The sequence below is a fragment of the Mercenaria mercenaria genome, chromosome 6 (genome assembly GCF_021730395.1).
Source record: "Mercenaria mercenaria strain notata chromosome 6, MADL_Memer_1, whole genome shotgun sequence".
NCBI classification, from domain to species: Eukaryota; Metazoa; Mollusca; class Bivalvia; order Venerida; family Veneridae; genus Mercenaria; species Mercenaria mercenaria.
In genome coordinates, this window is record NC_069366.1 from 63,298,998 (window position 1) to 63,313,012 (window position 14,015).

Below are 14,015 nucleotides of genomic sequence, written 5' to 3' on the forward strand. Positions count from 1 at the left end.
AAGAAAGTACAAATTGCATTTTTTTCTTCTGTTTTCTTCAAGATTTGTGGCAAATTGCCTTCAGGTAGACAGGTCCTCAAATTGCTGAGGAATTCCTGGCTCTTCTGTCTTACTAACCCTCCTGGAAGAAGTTTCTATGTCATTACATAATAAACATACCTGTACAATGCCTACATCTTCCTTTATTGACAGTTTTCTTTTTCTCTGGAATGTATCTAGGTCCCAGAGTTGGGCATTATCTGCTGAGGTGGTCAGTGCGTAACGTCCCGAGGCATGTACAGATATACTATGTATTGCTGATTCATGACCTTTCATCCATGCAACCATCTCCTTGGTATCTGTAGAATCAGTTTGTAAAATTAAGGAATGATAATTTTATGTACATATATAATTAAGCAGTATATGCCCCTGTTGTTTGTCTGATTTGGGTTTAACACCATTTTTTCAATGTTAATTCAGTTACATAACAGCTGCATGAAATTCTATCCATAATACGCCAAACCAGCTAAATACAAGAGCGCCACCAAGCGGGGCAATATACGCCTGAAGGCTTACATCATAGGATGGGAGCAAAACTTTAAGAACTTGACTGTTGTAGTCCCAAAGGACTGGAACAACAAAAGGAAAACTTCAAAAAACAAATCTCAGTCCTCTAAAAAAATATTCAAAGTCTACAAAAAAAATCCTTATCAGGTACAGGTATGTAAAAATACACCTAAACAAGAGCACCGCCTTGCGGGTGCTGACGCTCATCTGATTTTTTTTGTGCAATAGAAATATTGTCCTACCCATGATTTTCTAAGTCTAAAAAGGGCCATCATTCTTGCAAAAAGCAGGATAGAATTGTTTCTTGATGTACAGTGTCCACTTATGATGGTGAAAAACTGTTGCAAGTTTTAAAGCAATAGCTTTGATAGATTATGAGAAAAGTTGACTTAAACATAATACTCAACCAAGAAAATGATTTTCTAAGTCCAAAAGGGGCAATAATTATTGCAAAAAGCAGGATGGAGTTATGTTGCTTGCTGTACAGGGTCAGCTTATGATGGTAAACAAGTGTTGCAAGTTTCAAAGCAATAGCTTTGATAGTTTAAGAGAAAAAGTTGACCTAAACATAAACTTAACCAAGAAATCTGATATTTCTAAGTCCAAAAGGGGCCATAAATCTTGCAAAAAGCAGGACGGAGTTATGTTTCTTGCTGTACAGGGTCAACTTATGAGGTGAACAAGTGTTGCAAGTTTTAAAGCAATAGCTTTGATAGTTTAGGATAAAAGCTGACCTAAACATAAAACTTAACCAAGAAAACTGATTTTCTAAGTCCAAAAGGGGCAATAAATCTTGCAAAAAGCAAGATGGAGTTATGTTTCTTGATGTACAGGGTCTGCTTATGATGGTGAACAAGTATTCCAAGTTTCAAAGCAATAGCTTTGATAGTTTAGGAGAAAAGTTGACCTAAACATAAAACTTAACCAAGAAATCTGATATTTTCTAAGTACAAAAGGGGCCAAAAATCTTGCAAAAGCAAGATGGAGTTATGTTTCTTGCATAACAGGGTCAGCTTATGATGGTGAACAAGTATTCCAAGTTTCAAAGCAATAGCTTTGATAGTTTAGGAGAAAAGCTGACCTAAACATAAAACTTAACCAGGCAACGCCGACGCAGACGCCGACGCCGACACCGACGCCGACAACCGCTCAAGTGATGACAATAACTCATCATTTTTTTTCAAAAAATCAGATGAGCTAAAAATGGAGGTACCACCCATGTTGTACCACAGAAAAGTGGTCTCGGTTTTTCCCTACAGCCAATAATAAAAAAGTTTCAAAAAAAGCTATTTATAGTAACATAAAAGGGAAGTAATTCAAAAAAAAATTATTGTAAGTACAAAAAAGAGATCTGCCAAATAAAAACAAGAGCACTGCAATGCAGAGCAATATACACAAAGCAAAGTCATATATGACCTTTGACCCTTAAGTGTGACCTTGACCTTGAAGCGAGACATACGGAACATGCTCTCTGCACATCGTTACAATGTGGTGAACATTTCTGCCAAGTTTCTTTGAAATCCTTCGAGCAGTTCAAGAGTTACAGAGCAGACACGAAACAAACTGATATGACGTTTGACCCCCAAGTGTGACCTTGACCTTGAAGCAAGTCATCCGGAACATGCGCTCTGCACGTCGTCTTGGGGGGTGGTGGAACATTGTGTCAAGTTTCTTTGAATCCTTCAAGGGGTTCAGAGTTACAGAGCGGACACGAAACAAACTGATATGACCTTTGACTCCTAAGTGTGACCTTGACCTTGAAGCGAGACATCCAAAACATGCGCTCTGCACATCGTCTCAGTGTGTAAAGTTTCCTTGAAATCCTTCAAGGGGTTCAAGAGTTACAGAGCGGACACGAGATTGCTAACAAACAGACGGACAGACGGACACCAGCGTCGTAACATAATACATCCCTTCGGGCGTATAATAATGGATAATCCCCTACATCCTAGCCTGACATTTAACCTCGTCAATGCATGTGGGCAAGAAGATATTGCTTTTATAAATATAATATTAATATTAAAAGGTCTGACTCATATATATGTTAAAGTAATATCTCAAATCTAATTTTTGAAGAAAAAAACCTACATATTATTGGTGAATAAATTCCGCAGAAACGTGTTGCAGAGGTCCTACCTGTGTCAAAACATTTGAGTGAATAATCAGAGAGGCCAATAAGGAATTCTGACTTCTTCCTCAAACAAAATGCGATGGCTGTGCATGGGTATCCACACTTCTGTACAAGTGAAAACCTACATGTTAAAATTATAAAAATAACATTTTAACATCTGAACACAAAATTGAACACACATTTAAACACCTTGAAAACACTAAGAATATTAAAATCATCTAAATAAATGGATTATACAATTACTACACAGTAACAATGTGCCTTAAGTGGTTATTAGCATAACTACATCATTCTGTACTTGCATGAGTGCAAATACAGGCATAGGAATGCTAGTATCCACACAAGGCATGTCACTGCCATTGAATGATTATATACCTATCTGCAATAACGAGAACTCTATCATTTAATTATGTAAAATATCAATGTTAACAAACTATTTTACATTATGACACATAGTAAAATGATGTTTAAAATGATATAACAAATCCATAGACGTCCTACAATGATGTCACACATCAACTAGTAACTTTGCCTGTATGCAGTTTATGGCCTGGGTTACAGGATTCTGTCCTATGCGACTATTTATAATAAGGTACCAGGTATATAACAAGTTGTTGTAATCCATCATACCTTTTATTCAAATATCACAATATAATAAAAATTCTGACTTGATTTTTTTTAACTATGCCACCAGGTACCATATTTCTTCCATTTTGATATTGAATTTATCAATTAATAACTAAATAATTTTGAGAAAAATCCACAAAATTATCTATTCACTTCAATGGCCTCCCTTACAAAGAAACTGTTCAATGTATTTTATTTAATAGAGGAGGCATTTTGTTATTAAAATAAACATGATGAACCATTTTTTTTGAAACAGAGAGTAATGTGTTTTACAGAAGGCAGTATTTCTGCTCCACACGAGAAAAATTATCAGACATATATAGAACAAAAGTGAAAACATATTTACATGAAAGTTGCAACACTTGTGGCAATTATGGTGAGCTCACTGAGCTGAAGCATGAAAACTGAATAACTCTTACCTGTTTTTGGCAAGATCAAACATAAAGACATTCCCTTGATGATCACCAGCCAGGAAATTCTCTCCGGTGCTGTCAAATGCTGAATGCATAAACCGTACAGTACGGCCCTTCGAGATAGTACAAGCCGATGTGTGGCTTATATTCACCATCAACCTGAAAATAAAAATCAAGGTTGACATCAAACATGTATCCTAATAACATGACCACAAAAACAATGATTTTTTCAGTTTTGGGGAAATGGTGACACAGCCTGTTAGGAGTAGGAGTGGAAAATCTAATATAACATTTTCTTTTTAATGACAATGTTCTTAATTTAAAAGAAAAACTTCAGAAAAGATCACCCCCAATGGGAAACGAAACCACGGTAGTATTATGTAACGCCTCCTATACAATATAAGATTTGAGATGTATTATTTATTTATCTTTATTTATTTAGCAACTATAGCCATATCTATTCTACTTTCATTAGCACAGTAGAACTATGTGCCTCTATGTGCATAAGAATACCACTTACGTACATAAATATTGCAAATGTATACTTTATTCAAAGTACCGGATATACTGATAAATTGTCTCCCAGAAAGTACAAACCTTAAAATTACAAAATTAACTAGAAGATGCTTTTGTAGAAAAGCAAATGTCTCCCCCAAAGCATAGAAGTAATAGGCAAGAAGTCAATAAGGGACAGGAGCAAAAGTCAGAGACATTGATGGTTGGCTGAGTGACTGAATTGCAATAGGGATCATCTACTCAGCATGTCCAATCATCCCGTGAAGTTTCAACGTTCTTGGTCAAATGGTTCACAAGTTATTGATCGGAAATGGTTTTCCATGTTCAGGCCCCTTTGACCTTGACCTTTGATTGAGTGACTCCAAAATCAATAGGGGTCATCTACTCTGCATGTCCTATCATCTTATGAAATTTCAACATTCTGGGTCAAGTGGTTCTCAAGTTATTGATCGGAAACATTTTTCCATGTTCAGGCCCCTGTGACCTTGACCTTTGATGGAGTGACCCGAAAAACAAGATGGGTCATCTACTCCATAAGCTCTATCATCCTATGAAGTTTGAAGGTTCTAGGTCAAATAGTTCTCCAGTCATTGATCGGAAATGATGTGTGAGGGACGGATGGCAAGGGCAAAATCACTATGTCTCCCCCAGTGTGTGTGTGTGTGTGTGGGGGGGGGGGGGGGGGGGGGGGGTAAGAGACATAATTTAACACCAAACTACATCCAATCACTTTTCGAAGCTTCGAGATGATTATATATATATATACATATCAATTTTGATACGAGGATTAGGAACCTTCAGAATTTGAGTATTTCGATTGAAAACATGGTGTCTTCCGAGTGAGAGTGAGAGGCAATGTTATAATCGAGATAACGTCTCTCAATCCAGGCAGTGTTAGACCTGGTAATTGGTAAACATGATATACCATACCCATAATCATGGAAGAAATTTCTGATGAAATTTTCATCGCTGCCGACGCTTTACATGCTATAGGTTTAAATGCCGATTACAAAACTTACATGTATCGAAAGGGGAATCAATTCGTCATTGATTTATGTAAAAGTTATAAAATAATTTCCAAAATTACGAATTTTCTGGTGATTTAAACCGATATATGTGCTTTACACGATCAATGTTTACGCGTGTACAGTCTATGCGCAAGCGATAAAACCAATAACTTTACACGACTGTATACTGTGATTTATCCTCCATTATTTTAGTCCTTCGAAGTTTTGACGTTTCGACTGCCATGACACAAATATAAAACAAGAGGGTCATGATGACCCTGGATCGCTCACCAGCGTAATATGTTTCAAATGTCAAACTGATGATTTTTAGAAATTTTTTGGAAAATTTTCCGATGTACAATCAAGTAACCCCTGGGGCGGGGCCAATTTTACCCCGGGGGTCATGATTTGAACAAAGTTTGTAGAAGTCGACTAGGCAATGTTACACATCGAATATCTAAGATCTAGGCCTTCTGGTTTATTTTAAGCAAATTTATGAAGATTTCCCTATGTACAATAAAGTAACCCCTGGGGCTGGGTCAATTTGACCCTGAGGGGGTCAAGATTTGAACAAATTTTGTAGAGGTCCACTAGGCAATGCTACATGTCGAATATCTAAGCTCTCGGCCTTCTGGTTTATTTTTAGAAAATATTGAAGATTTTTCTATGTACAATCAAGTAACCCCATGGGGCGGGGCCAATTTGATCCCGGGGGTCATGATTTGAAGAAATTTTGTAGAGGTCTACTACGCAATGCTACATGTCAAATACCTAAGACCTAGGCCTTCTGGTTTATTTTTAGAAATTTTTTGAAGATTTTCCTATGTAAAATCAAGTGACCCCTGGGGCGGGGTCAATTTTGACCCTGGGGTCATGATTTGAATAAATATTGTAGAGGTCCACTAGGCAATGCTACATGTGAAATATCTAAGCTCTAGGCCTTCTGGTTTATTTTAAGAAAATTTTTGAAGATTTTCATATGTAAAATCAAGCGACCCCTAGGGCGGGGTCATGATTTGAACAACTTTAGTAGAGGTCCACTAGGCAATGCTACATGTCAAATATCTAAGCTCTAGGGCTTCTGCTTTTTGAGAAGAAGATTTTTTAAGGTTTTCCTATGTAAAATCAAGTGACCCCTGGGGCGGGGTCAATTTTGACCCCGGGGGTCTGATTTGAACAAATTTTGTAGAGGTCCACTAGGCAATGCTACATGTGAAATATCTAAGATCTAGGCCTTCTGCTTTATTTTTAGAATTTTTTTGAAGATTTTCCTATGTAAAATCAAGTGACCCCTGGGGCGGGGTCAATTTTGACCCGGGGTCATGATTTGAATAACTTTAGTAGAGGTCCATTAGGCAATGCTACATGTCAAATATCTAAGGTCTAGGGCTTCTGGTTTTCGAGAAGAAGATTTTTTAAGATTTTTCTATGTAAAATCAAGTGACCCCTGGGGCGGGGTCAATTTTGACCCCGGGGTCATGATTTGAACAAATTTGGTAGAGGTCCACTAGGCAATGCTTCACACCAAATATCTAAGCTCTAGGGCTTCTGGTTTTTGAGAAGAAGATTTTTAAAGTTTTTCCTTTCGGTTGCCATGGCAACCAGAGTTCTGCATGGAATTCAATTCTTTGAACAATTTTTAGAGAAGACCATCCAAGGAACATCCCTGTGAAGTTTCATCAAAATTGGCCTGTTGGTTTAGGAGGAGATGTTGTTTAAAGGAAAGTGTGGACGGACGGACGGACGACGGACGGACGGACGACGGACGGACGGACGGACGGACGGACGGACGCCGGACGGTGAGCGATCACAATAGCTCACCCTGAGCACTTTGTGCTCTGGTGAGCTAACAATCGAATCTTGGATGTTTCGACCCTAAGACATTTCAACCCCAAAATTTAATTTTCTTGGACAATTCGACCCCAAAGACATTTCGACCCCTCAGAAATAGTTGTATGTTTTCATTTTATATTTCTTCCATTTTACATATTTTAGAAAATATGAATATATAGATCTATATAAATATTCTATTTTTAAATACATGTCAGTGAATAAACCGCGCTGGTCGGAAAGGATCGGCCGTATGTTTATTATTAGAACTAATTGAGTTATTTCTTCATGTTATTTTGATAATCTAAGAAGAAAATATATTATGAAAAAGCAGTTTTTAAAAGAATTATATCATGTTTATATATGAATATAAAAACGTTTACCGCATTTATTGCCAAAGCACGAATAATGTCCTTTGATTAGTCCTGATAGAGTTTGATTGGATTATCACACCTATTGATTATATCAATTAATCAGTATATTTGTAAGCACACACAAATGACATGTGACAAACAATGTCTAACAAGGTAAGTGCAGTTAAATATGATAAGCTTTTATTTAATTTAAAAGCTAACAAAATTATGGTGATTGTGGTTCATCCACGAGTGCGCAAATTTCCCGTGCGCTCAACAAATTTTCAACTTCGTATAAAAACGTTTTGTGCATTTTATTTTCCTTTTGTAAATTAATTATTTATTTGAGATATGATTGAATTCTATCATAAACCCTAAAAATACGATTTATTAAAGAAATACCTGTGTACATTAGAATATTTTAGGACATGGAAATTCCGAATGTACAAATTTCCAGTGTGCACGCCGATTTTCAATCATGTACAAGACGTAACGCGCAAAAGTATTTTAATTTCCTTTTGAAAAATAATAATTTATGATCTATATGTTTGAATTCAGTCATAAATCACTTCAAAAAATACCATTTGTTGAAGAAATACGGGTGTATTTCAGTTATGGCAATTTCCCGCGTGGTTGCCGAATTTCAATCTCTTATAAAATCGTTTTGCTTAAAGAATTTTATTTATCCTTCTGAAACTTATTATTTATATTATACACGAATGATTTCTGCAATAAAACCCTACAAAAATACCATTTATTAATAAAAAAAGGGTGTATTTCGGTAATGGAAATTTCCCGCGCGGTCGCCGAATTTCAGTCTCGTATAAGTCATTTTGCGTGAACGCATTTTATTTTCCATTCGTATTTTATTCATTTATGATATATATATGATTGAATTATTTTAAAAAAACTTCAAAAATACCTTTAACTTACAAAATACAGGTGTATCCCGGTTATGGAAAATGTATTCCGGCGTATCCCAGTTTTTTAGGTGGATTCCGGTTTAATGTGTGACCGAAATCGCTTGAAGTTGCTTAAATCATACTTTTAAAATCATACATTAAATCACGTGTATTTGCTAAAATATTTAATATAGAAAAAAGTAATACGGCTGTCACATTTTCTTTACAGATATGAAATATGATAATAATTTTTTCCCCGTTTTTAACAGAACAGTACTCACATATTCTTACATTTTGCAGAAACGGGGATTTCGTGTTTGATATTTTACAACTGGAAGCAATGTTGTACATAGAAAAGAAAAGAGTAGTTTGTAAATAACAAAAATCATATTCTGTAAAGCAAATACTTTATGTGTGCATCAAAATCGCGTACGAAAATAACATTAAATGCGAAAATAAGCAATATGTTGTTTAATTTCCTATTGTTTTCTTTACATTTTCGCCCAAATTAAAGATAATGTTGACACATGTTTATAAATATCCGATGTCACCACAATCGCTTGTTAATTGCAATGCGCACTGCAGATAAATGCACACCTGCTGTTTATCAACAAACAATTAATCAAGGTGTGATAATCAAATCAAAAGATTACGTGTTTCTGATTATGATTTTAAATATCAATATAATGAAGATGATGACATCTTAAACTTCTTTGAGTCAGGGTTCAAGCTAGCCCAGAAAAATTGGGAGAAGTGACTTCTCCCTTCAGTGAAAATAGGGAGACGTTTTCTCAGAACAGGGAGAAGTGAGGCTGCGGGTCAAAACAGTCATTAATTAAACCGTATATATTACAGTTTTGATGGTACAGCACAAAGGAATAACATTTCAAAACAACACATATTTTACTTATAAATAAGTACAAAATGCCAAGTATCAAATACAAACACACACAGTGAGCATGTATTTATGCAGTAGTTTGAAACATTCATAAATAATACTAAATCACCATCAGTATTATAACAGGCATGTGTAGTGTTATTTGCTGTTCGGCTCATATGTCATGACCCCTTGCATTGCATTATCAAATTTTGCCAGTCTACATATAACACAGTGCGATTTTCCGGGCTCATCTTCCTTCCACCAGTCAAAACTAACAATAGAAAATTATTTTTTAATTCTTATCCATGCACACCCCAGTTTCAAACCCCAGCTGGTCAAAATCCGGATATCCAAAATTTTATGTCCGGATACTGGTACACTCATAAGCATTGCCCAATTCTCGAGTCTAAAGAATATATTTGACAAATTGTGATGATGGAAAGAAAATTTAGCGGCACTGGACAGTATCTAATATCAAAGTCTACAATGACAATACCTTTTATTGAAGAAAATTAAGAAAAATGTCCATGAAATACCGGCAAGTTGTCACCGCGAGCAGACATTCTGACAGCCTACTTTCGTTTTCAAAAAACTTTAACAAAAAGATAAAAGCTAATGTGTTCTTATCTAAAATTGATTGTGACTGATTGAAATTAAATACATGTCTGAATTTCAATTTAATTTATGTATAACACGAGAATATTTACGTCTGGCAGCCGCAATTATAACCATACATTGCGAACAACTCTGGTTATTATTCAGAGCTTTTCTTTAGGCCCTATCGGTCTATTTGCGATGGGCTATCATCCTATAATCAGCTACTGACTCTTGCGGCGACATACTTGTGCTTTTGTTTTTATTTACCCTACTTTTGACAGTTTTTAGTTGTTTGTTTTCACACGTGATGCACACACTTTTTATCCGTGATGCACAAAATCAATTAAAGGCAATTTTGTTTCGCCTCGTTTGATTGGTGTTTCCAAAGTTTTCGACCAATTAAAATCATCCTAACGATATTCGGTGATAGGCAGAGCATACTTTGTTGACACGTGAAGTTCACAACCCGTAACGGGAGAAGTTTCGCTTATTGATTATGTAATGTTTTTACAAGCTGATTAGAAGCTGATAGATGTGATATATACATGTATGATAACTGCCTCGGGCGCCAGATTTTAGGGCGACTTGTTTTTCGCTTTTCTGTACAAACAGAGCGAAGTCATCAGAAAAAAAGCGACCACTTCGCTCACGTCGCCTAGAAGCGTGGACCCTGTGAGTTACATTATAATTATTTATATTTGGTTGAATCCCATAGAAATGAGATGCATATATCTTTCGAAAAAAAAGTCAAATAAAGATAAATAAATAAATAAAGAGGTATTAAAGATGTGACTTTATTAAAGTTATTTTCATAATTAAAATCGGCGAAATCGGCCCATGATTTAAAAATCTTTTCTTTTTTTTTTAATATAGCCGTGTACTAAAATAGTCTTTAAGATGATTTGAACATATAAATAAACACCAAGTATGAAAATATGTTATATGAAGGTTATTTTAAGATAGATAATCAGAACGATTTGTTCATAAATTATTTACGTAATAAACGCGGTTGATACATAAATCCCATTATTTTAATAATTTATAAATGATGATTATTTCGGTATTGTGAGATAAAAATCACTCATTTTTTCATATGAAGGCATGTACTAATATAGACTTTAAGAAATTAAAAAAAAGAATTTTAGAAAATAAAGAAATTTAGACAAATAGTGTGGCGAGATACCTATGTTGATTTGATTTAGTAGTCACATACCTAAAGATTCGTACCTAAGATATTCGCGCCACGTTTTCGACCCACCGATGAGTCGTCATAATTCAGTAGACTAAATTTAGTAAACATTAATCTTTCATGAATACATAGAAGAGAGAAAGTTCTATCTACTACTACTATAAAACCAATATTTAAGGCGTTAATAATGGAAAATATACAATGATTAGTCAAATTACGCACTTAGATGATCATTGTACTAAGGAGCTTGATTTTGTCATTATCATTGAGCGCTCATTAATTACAGTTGGGAAAAAGGTTATAAATACCAGGGCAACATCACGAAGTGATCAGATTCTGCCAAGCTACCGAGAGAATAACTTCGTTGAAAAATAAACATTATAAAATATTACTAAATACTATTGGGTTCTTGACCTCCTGTCATAGTCTGAGTTCTTACTCAAAACATTGCGTTTTGTTTAAGTTCCACGATGATAGGAACTTGACATCTGGTGGTATTTAGGTAAAATCTTAATGTATGGTATTCACCTCAGGCATTGTTTGTTGTGAATCGCCATACTACAAGATCCCATCCACTAATTTTGAGTGCTCGTCATCAGTTAAATTGAGATAGAATGATTAGCATTAATTATTTTATATTTCACCAATCATTTTAAGAATCATTTATTTTCCAGTCATTCGGCAAGGAAGCCTATAGGAAAGGAAGTGTCTAGGGGTACGGATCCGTACCTCTAGAATCTGATTCTAGAGGTACGGATCCGTACCTCTAGACAAGCCTGTTAGGGGTTTTCTAGGGGTACGGACCTCCGTTTTTCTAGAGATTAAGGGTCATTTACATTTCAAATTTTATTGAAAATGAAATAACAAATAACATTTCATCAGAATTCACCTTAAACTTGGATCTAAATGGTTTACGGATAACAACATTCATCCGATTTGTTACATTTTCTTTCGGAACGTAAATAATCGAGGAACACCAAATAAATCACGAAGTTTCGAACTGGCAGAAAAAAAGATATAAAGATTAAACAAAATACTTTTAAGTATGTTGGGGAAAAACTTATTTTTAATTGATAATTAGCCCTTAGTGTATTTATGTTTTTCACACATTTGGTAGCCGTTACGAGATACATGGGACGTTTTCACAAACAGTTTCCTTTACTTTATGTCGCTTAATTGATTATTAAACAATCAGTTCCGTGCCGATTATCATTATACAACAATGTACATTGTTAAATAACAAAATAGATTGGTGCATATTATTATGCCTAATTTATTTATTTATTTGCTGAATTTCAAATAGAATTCATTTAAGGGATAGATTCATTCATTAATCTAGCTGTTATCAACAGTTTATTTGACAACAAACTAATTCCTATCGGCACAGAACAGTGTATTCATTTGGAGTTCCTCGGTTATTTAGCTTTTGAAAGAGAAGGTAAACAATCGGACGAACGCTGGTATTTGTAAACCAATTAGATCCAAGTTTTAAGTGAAGACTGGTTAAGACTTAGTTGTTATTTCATTTTCAACAAAATTTAAGATATACATAACCCTAAATCTCTAGAAAAAGGAGGTCCGTACCCCTAGAAAACCCCTAACAGTCTTGTCTAGAGGTACGGATCCGTACCTCTAGAATCAGATTCTAGAGGTACGGATCCGTACCCCTAGACACTTCCTATAGGAAAATTAAATTATATTTAATATACTGAGCTAGACCGTGCACGCTACAATAGATCTATGGCTCATTTTTGTAAAAAAAATCTTATTTTCGCGAAAATAACCGTATTTTAACATTTTAAATAAAATTGGTAATTAAGCATTATTACATTTTGAAATTGCTCAATTATCTATAGATTAAAGCTAAATTATAATAATGACGGCATTCTTAGATGTTTTCAGGCATATCATTGAATGGGGTCGAAATGTCCAAGGAGTTGGGGTTGAAATGTCTTGGGGTAGAACTGTCTCTTGGGGTTGAAATGTCTTGGGGTCGAAATGTCTTGCTAGCAAACAATCTAAACGTCGTATTATTTTGACTACCTCACAATAGTGTCCCCTGGAAATTTGATATGTCTAGTACACTTGACCCAGACTGAATAAGATTTGTACTATGTATTCATTCTGTATTTTAATGCAAACTATTATCAAATTATCACCGAGTTATAACAATGCACTGACCCATTATCTGTTGACGGAGTTGGCTTTCTGTGCCAAACTTTCCCAGAAGTTTTGCCGCACACATCCAAATTCTGCATCCTTCAGCGTCGATATCTGGAAGTGACAACTCTCTGTTATTGTTTCTATACAACTCACATGTAAAAGCAATGACAAAGCTTGTGTAGATCAGTGAGATTTATTTAAAATGTTATTTGACAGCTATTTGTTTTGCTTCGCACCGACATGTTTGGATTTGGCGCGTGTAAATAAAAGCGATTTATATTCGGCGAAATATCATTTGCAATATAATTTATCTTATGCTTTATTAGATGATACAATGTTATTGATGTCGCACATGAAAATTAAACTAAAATATCTGAAATTTCTACTATAAAATCCCTATCAAATATTTATTTCAAAAGTTAAATCCTTTAAAATAAAATATCTAATTTTCGCCAAAAGCTCAAACGTTTGATCCCGAATTCGTGTTTATTTCCGGTGAACTTAGCAAAATTTTGGAATGGCCACGTCAAGAAAATAATTTTCATTTTGTTTGTGATTCAAGCGCATATTGATTGACATTGGTTGATATTTGTTTAAGTAATAATTTTGAAAGATGGCATCCAATGATATTGGTGACTGGTACCGAGGAATTCCTCAGATAACGAAATACTGGTTCACTGGATCAGTGATTGTTCCGATTGCTGCAAGATTTGGTCTGCTGAATCCGATGTATCTGATTCTGTTGTTCGAACCTGTTATTTACAAGTTCCAGGTACGTTAATCCTACTTTTGGAAATGAATTTAATTATATGAAATAATGCGCTATCTACATCAACTCGCGGTAGGCCTAAAGTACGAAAA

The 14,015-nt window shown here is 35.0% G+C and overlaps 2 protein-coding genes across 2 annotated transcripts in view; one reads left to right on the plus strand and one right to left on the minus strand.

Moving 5' to 3' along the window:
• LOC128557798 (TBC1 domain family member 31-like) overlaps window positions 1-13,430 on the minus strand; it is a 43,196-nt gene extending 29,766 nt beyond the window's left edge. The window contains exons 1-4 of the mRNA XM_053546106.1: window positions 13,173-13,430; window positions 3,724-3,876; window positions 2,683-2,798; window positions 160-338 (exon numbers count right to left, since the gene is read on the minus strand). Of these exons, the coding sequence (XP_053402081.1) occupies window positions 160-338; window positions 2,683-2,798; window positions 3,724-3,876; window positions 13,173-13,249 (525 nt within the window). The 5' untranslated portion in view covers window positions 13,250-13,430. The remainder of the gene's footprint in view (window positions 1-159; window positions 339-2,682; window positions 2,799-3,723; window positions 3,877-13,172) is intronic.
• Window positions 13,431-13,635: 205 nt separating this feature from the next.
• The window catches only part of LOC128557799 (derlin-1-like), a 29,666-nt gene continuing 29,286 nt past the window's right edge, over window positions 13,636-14,015 (plus strand). Inside the window, exon 1 of the mRNA XM_053546107.1 lies at window positions 13,636-13,926. Coding sequence (XP_053402082.1) covers window positions 13,768-13,926 — 159 coding nt within the window. The 5' untranslated portion in view covers window positions 13,636-13,767. The remainder of the gene's footprint in view (window positions 13,927-14,015) is intronic.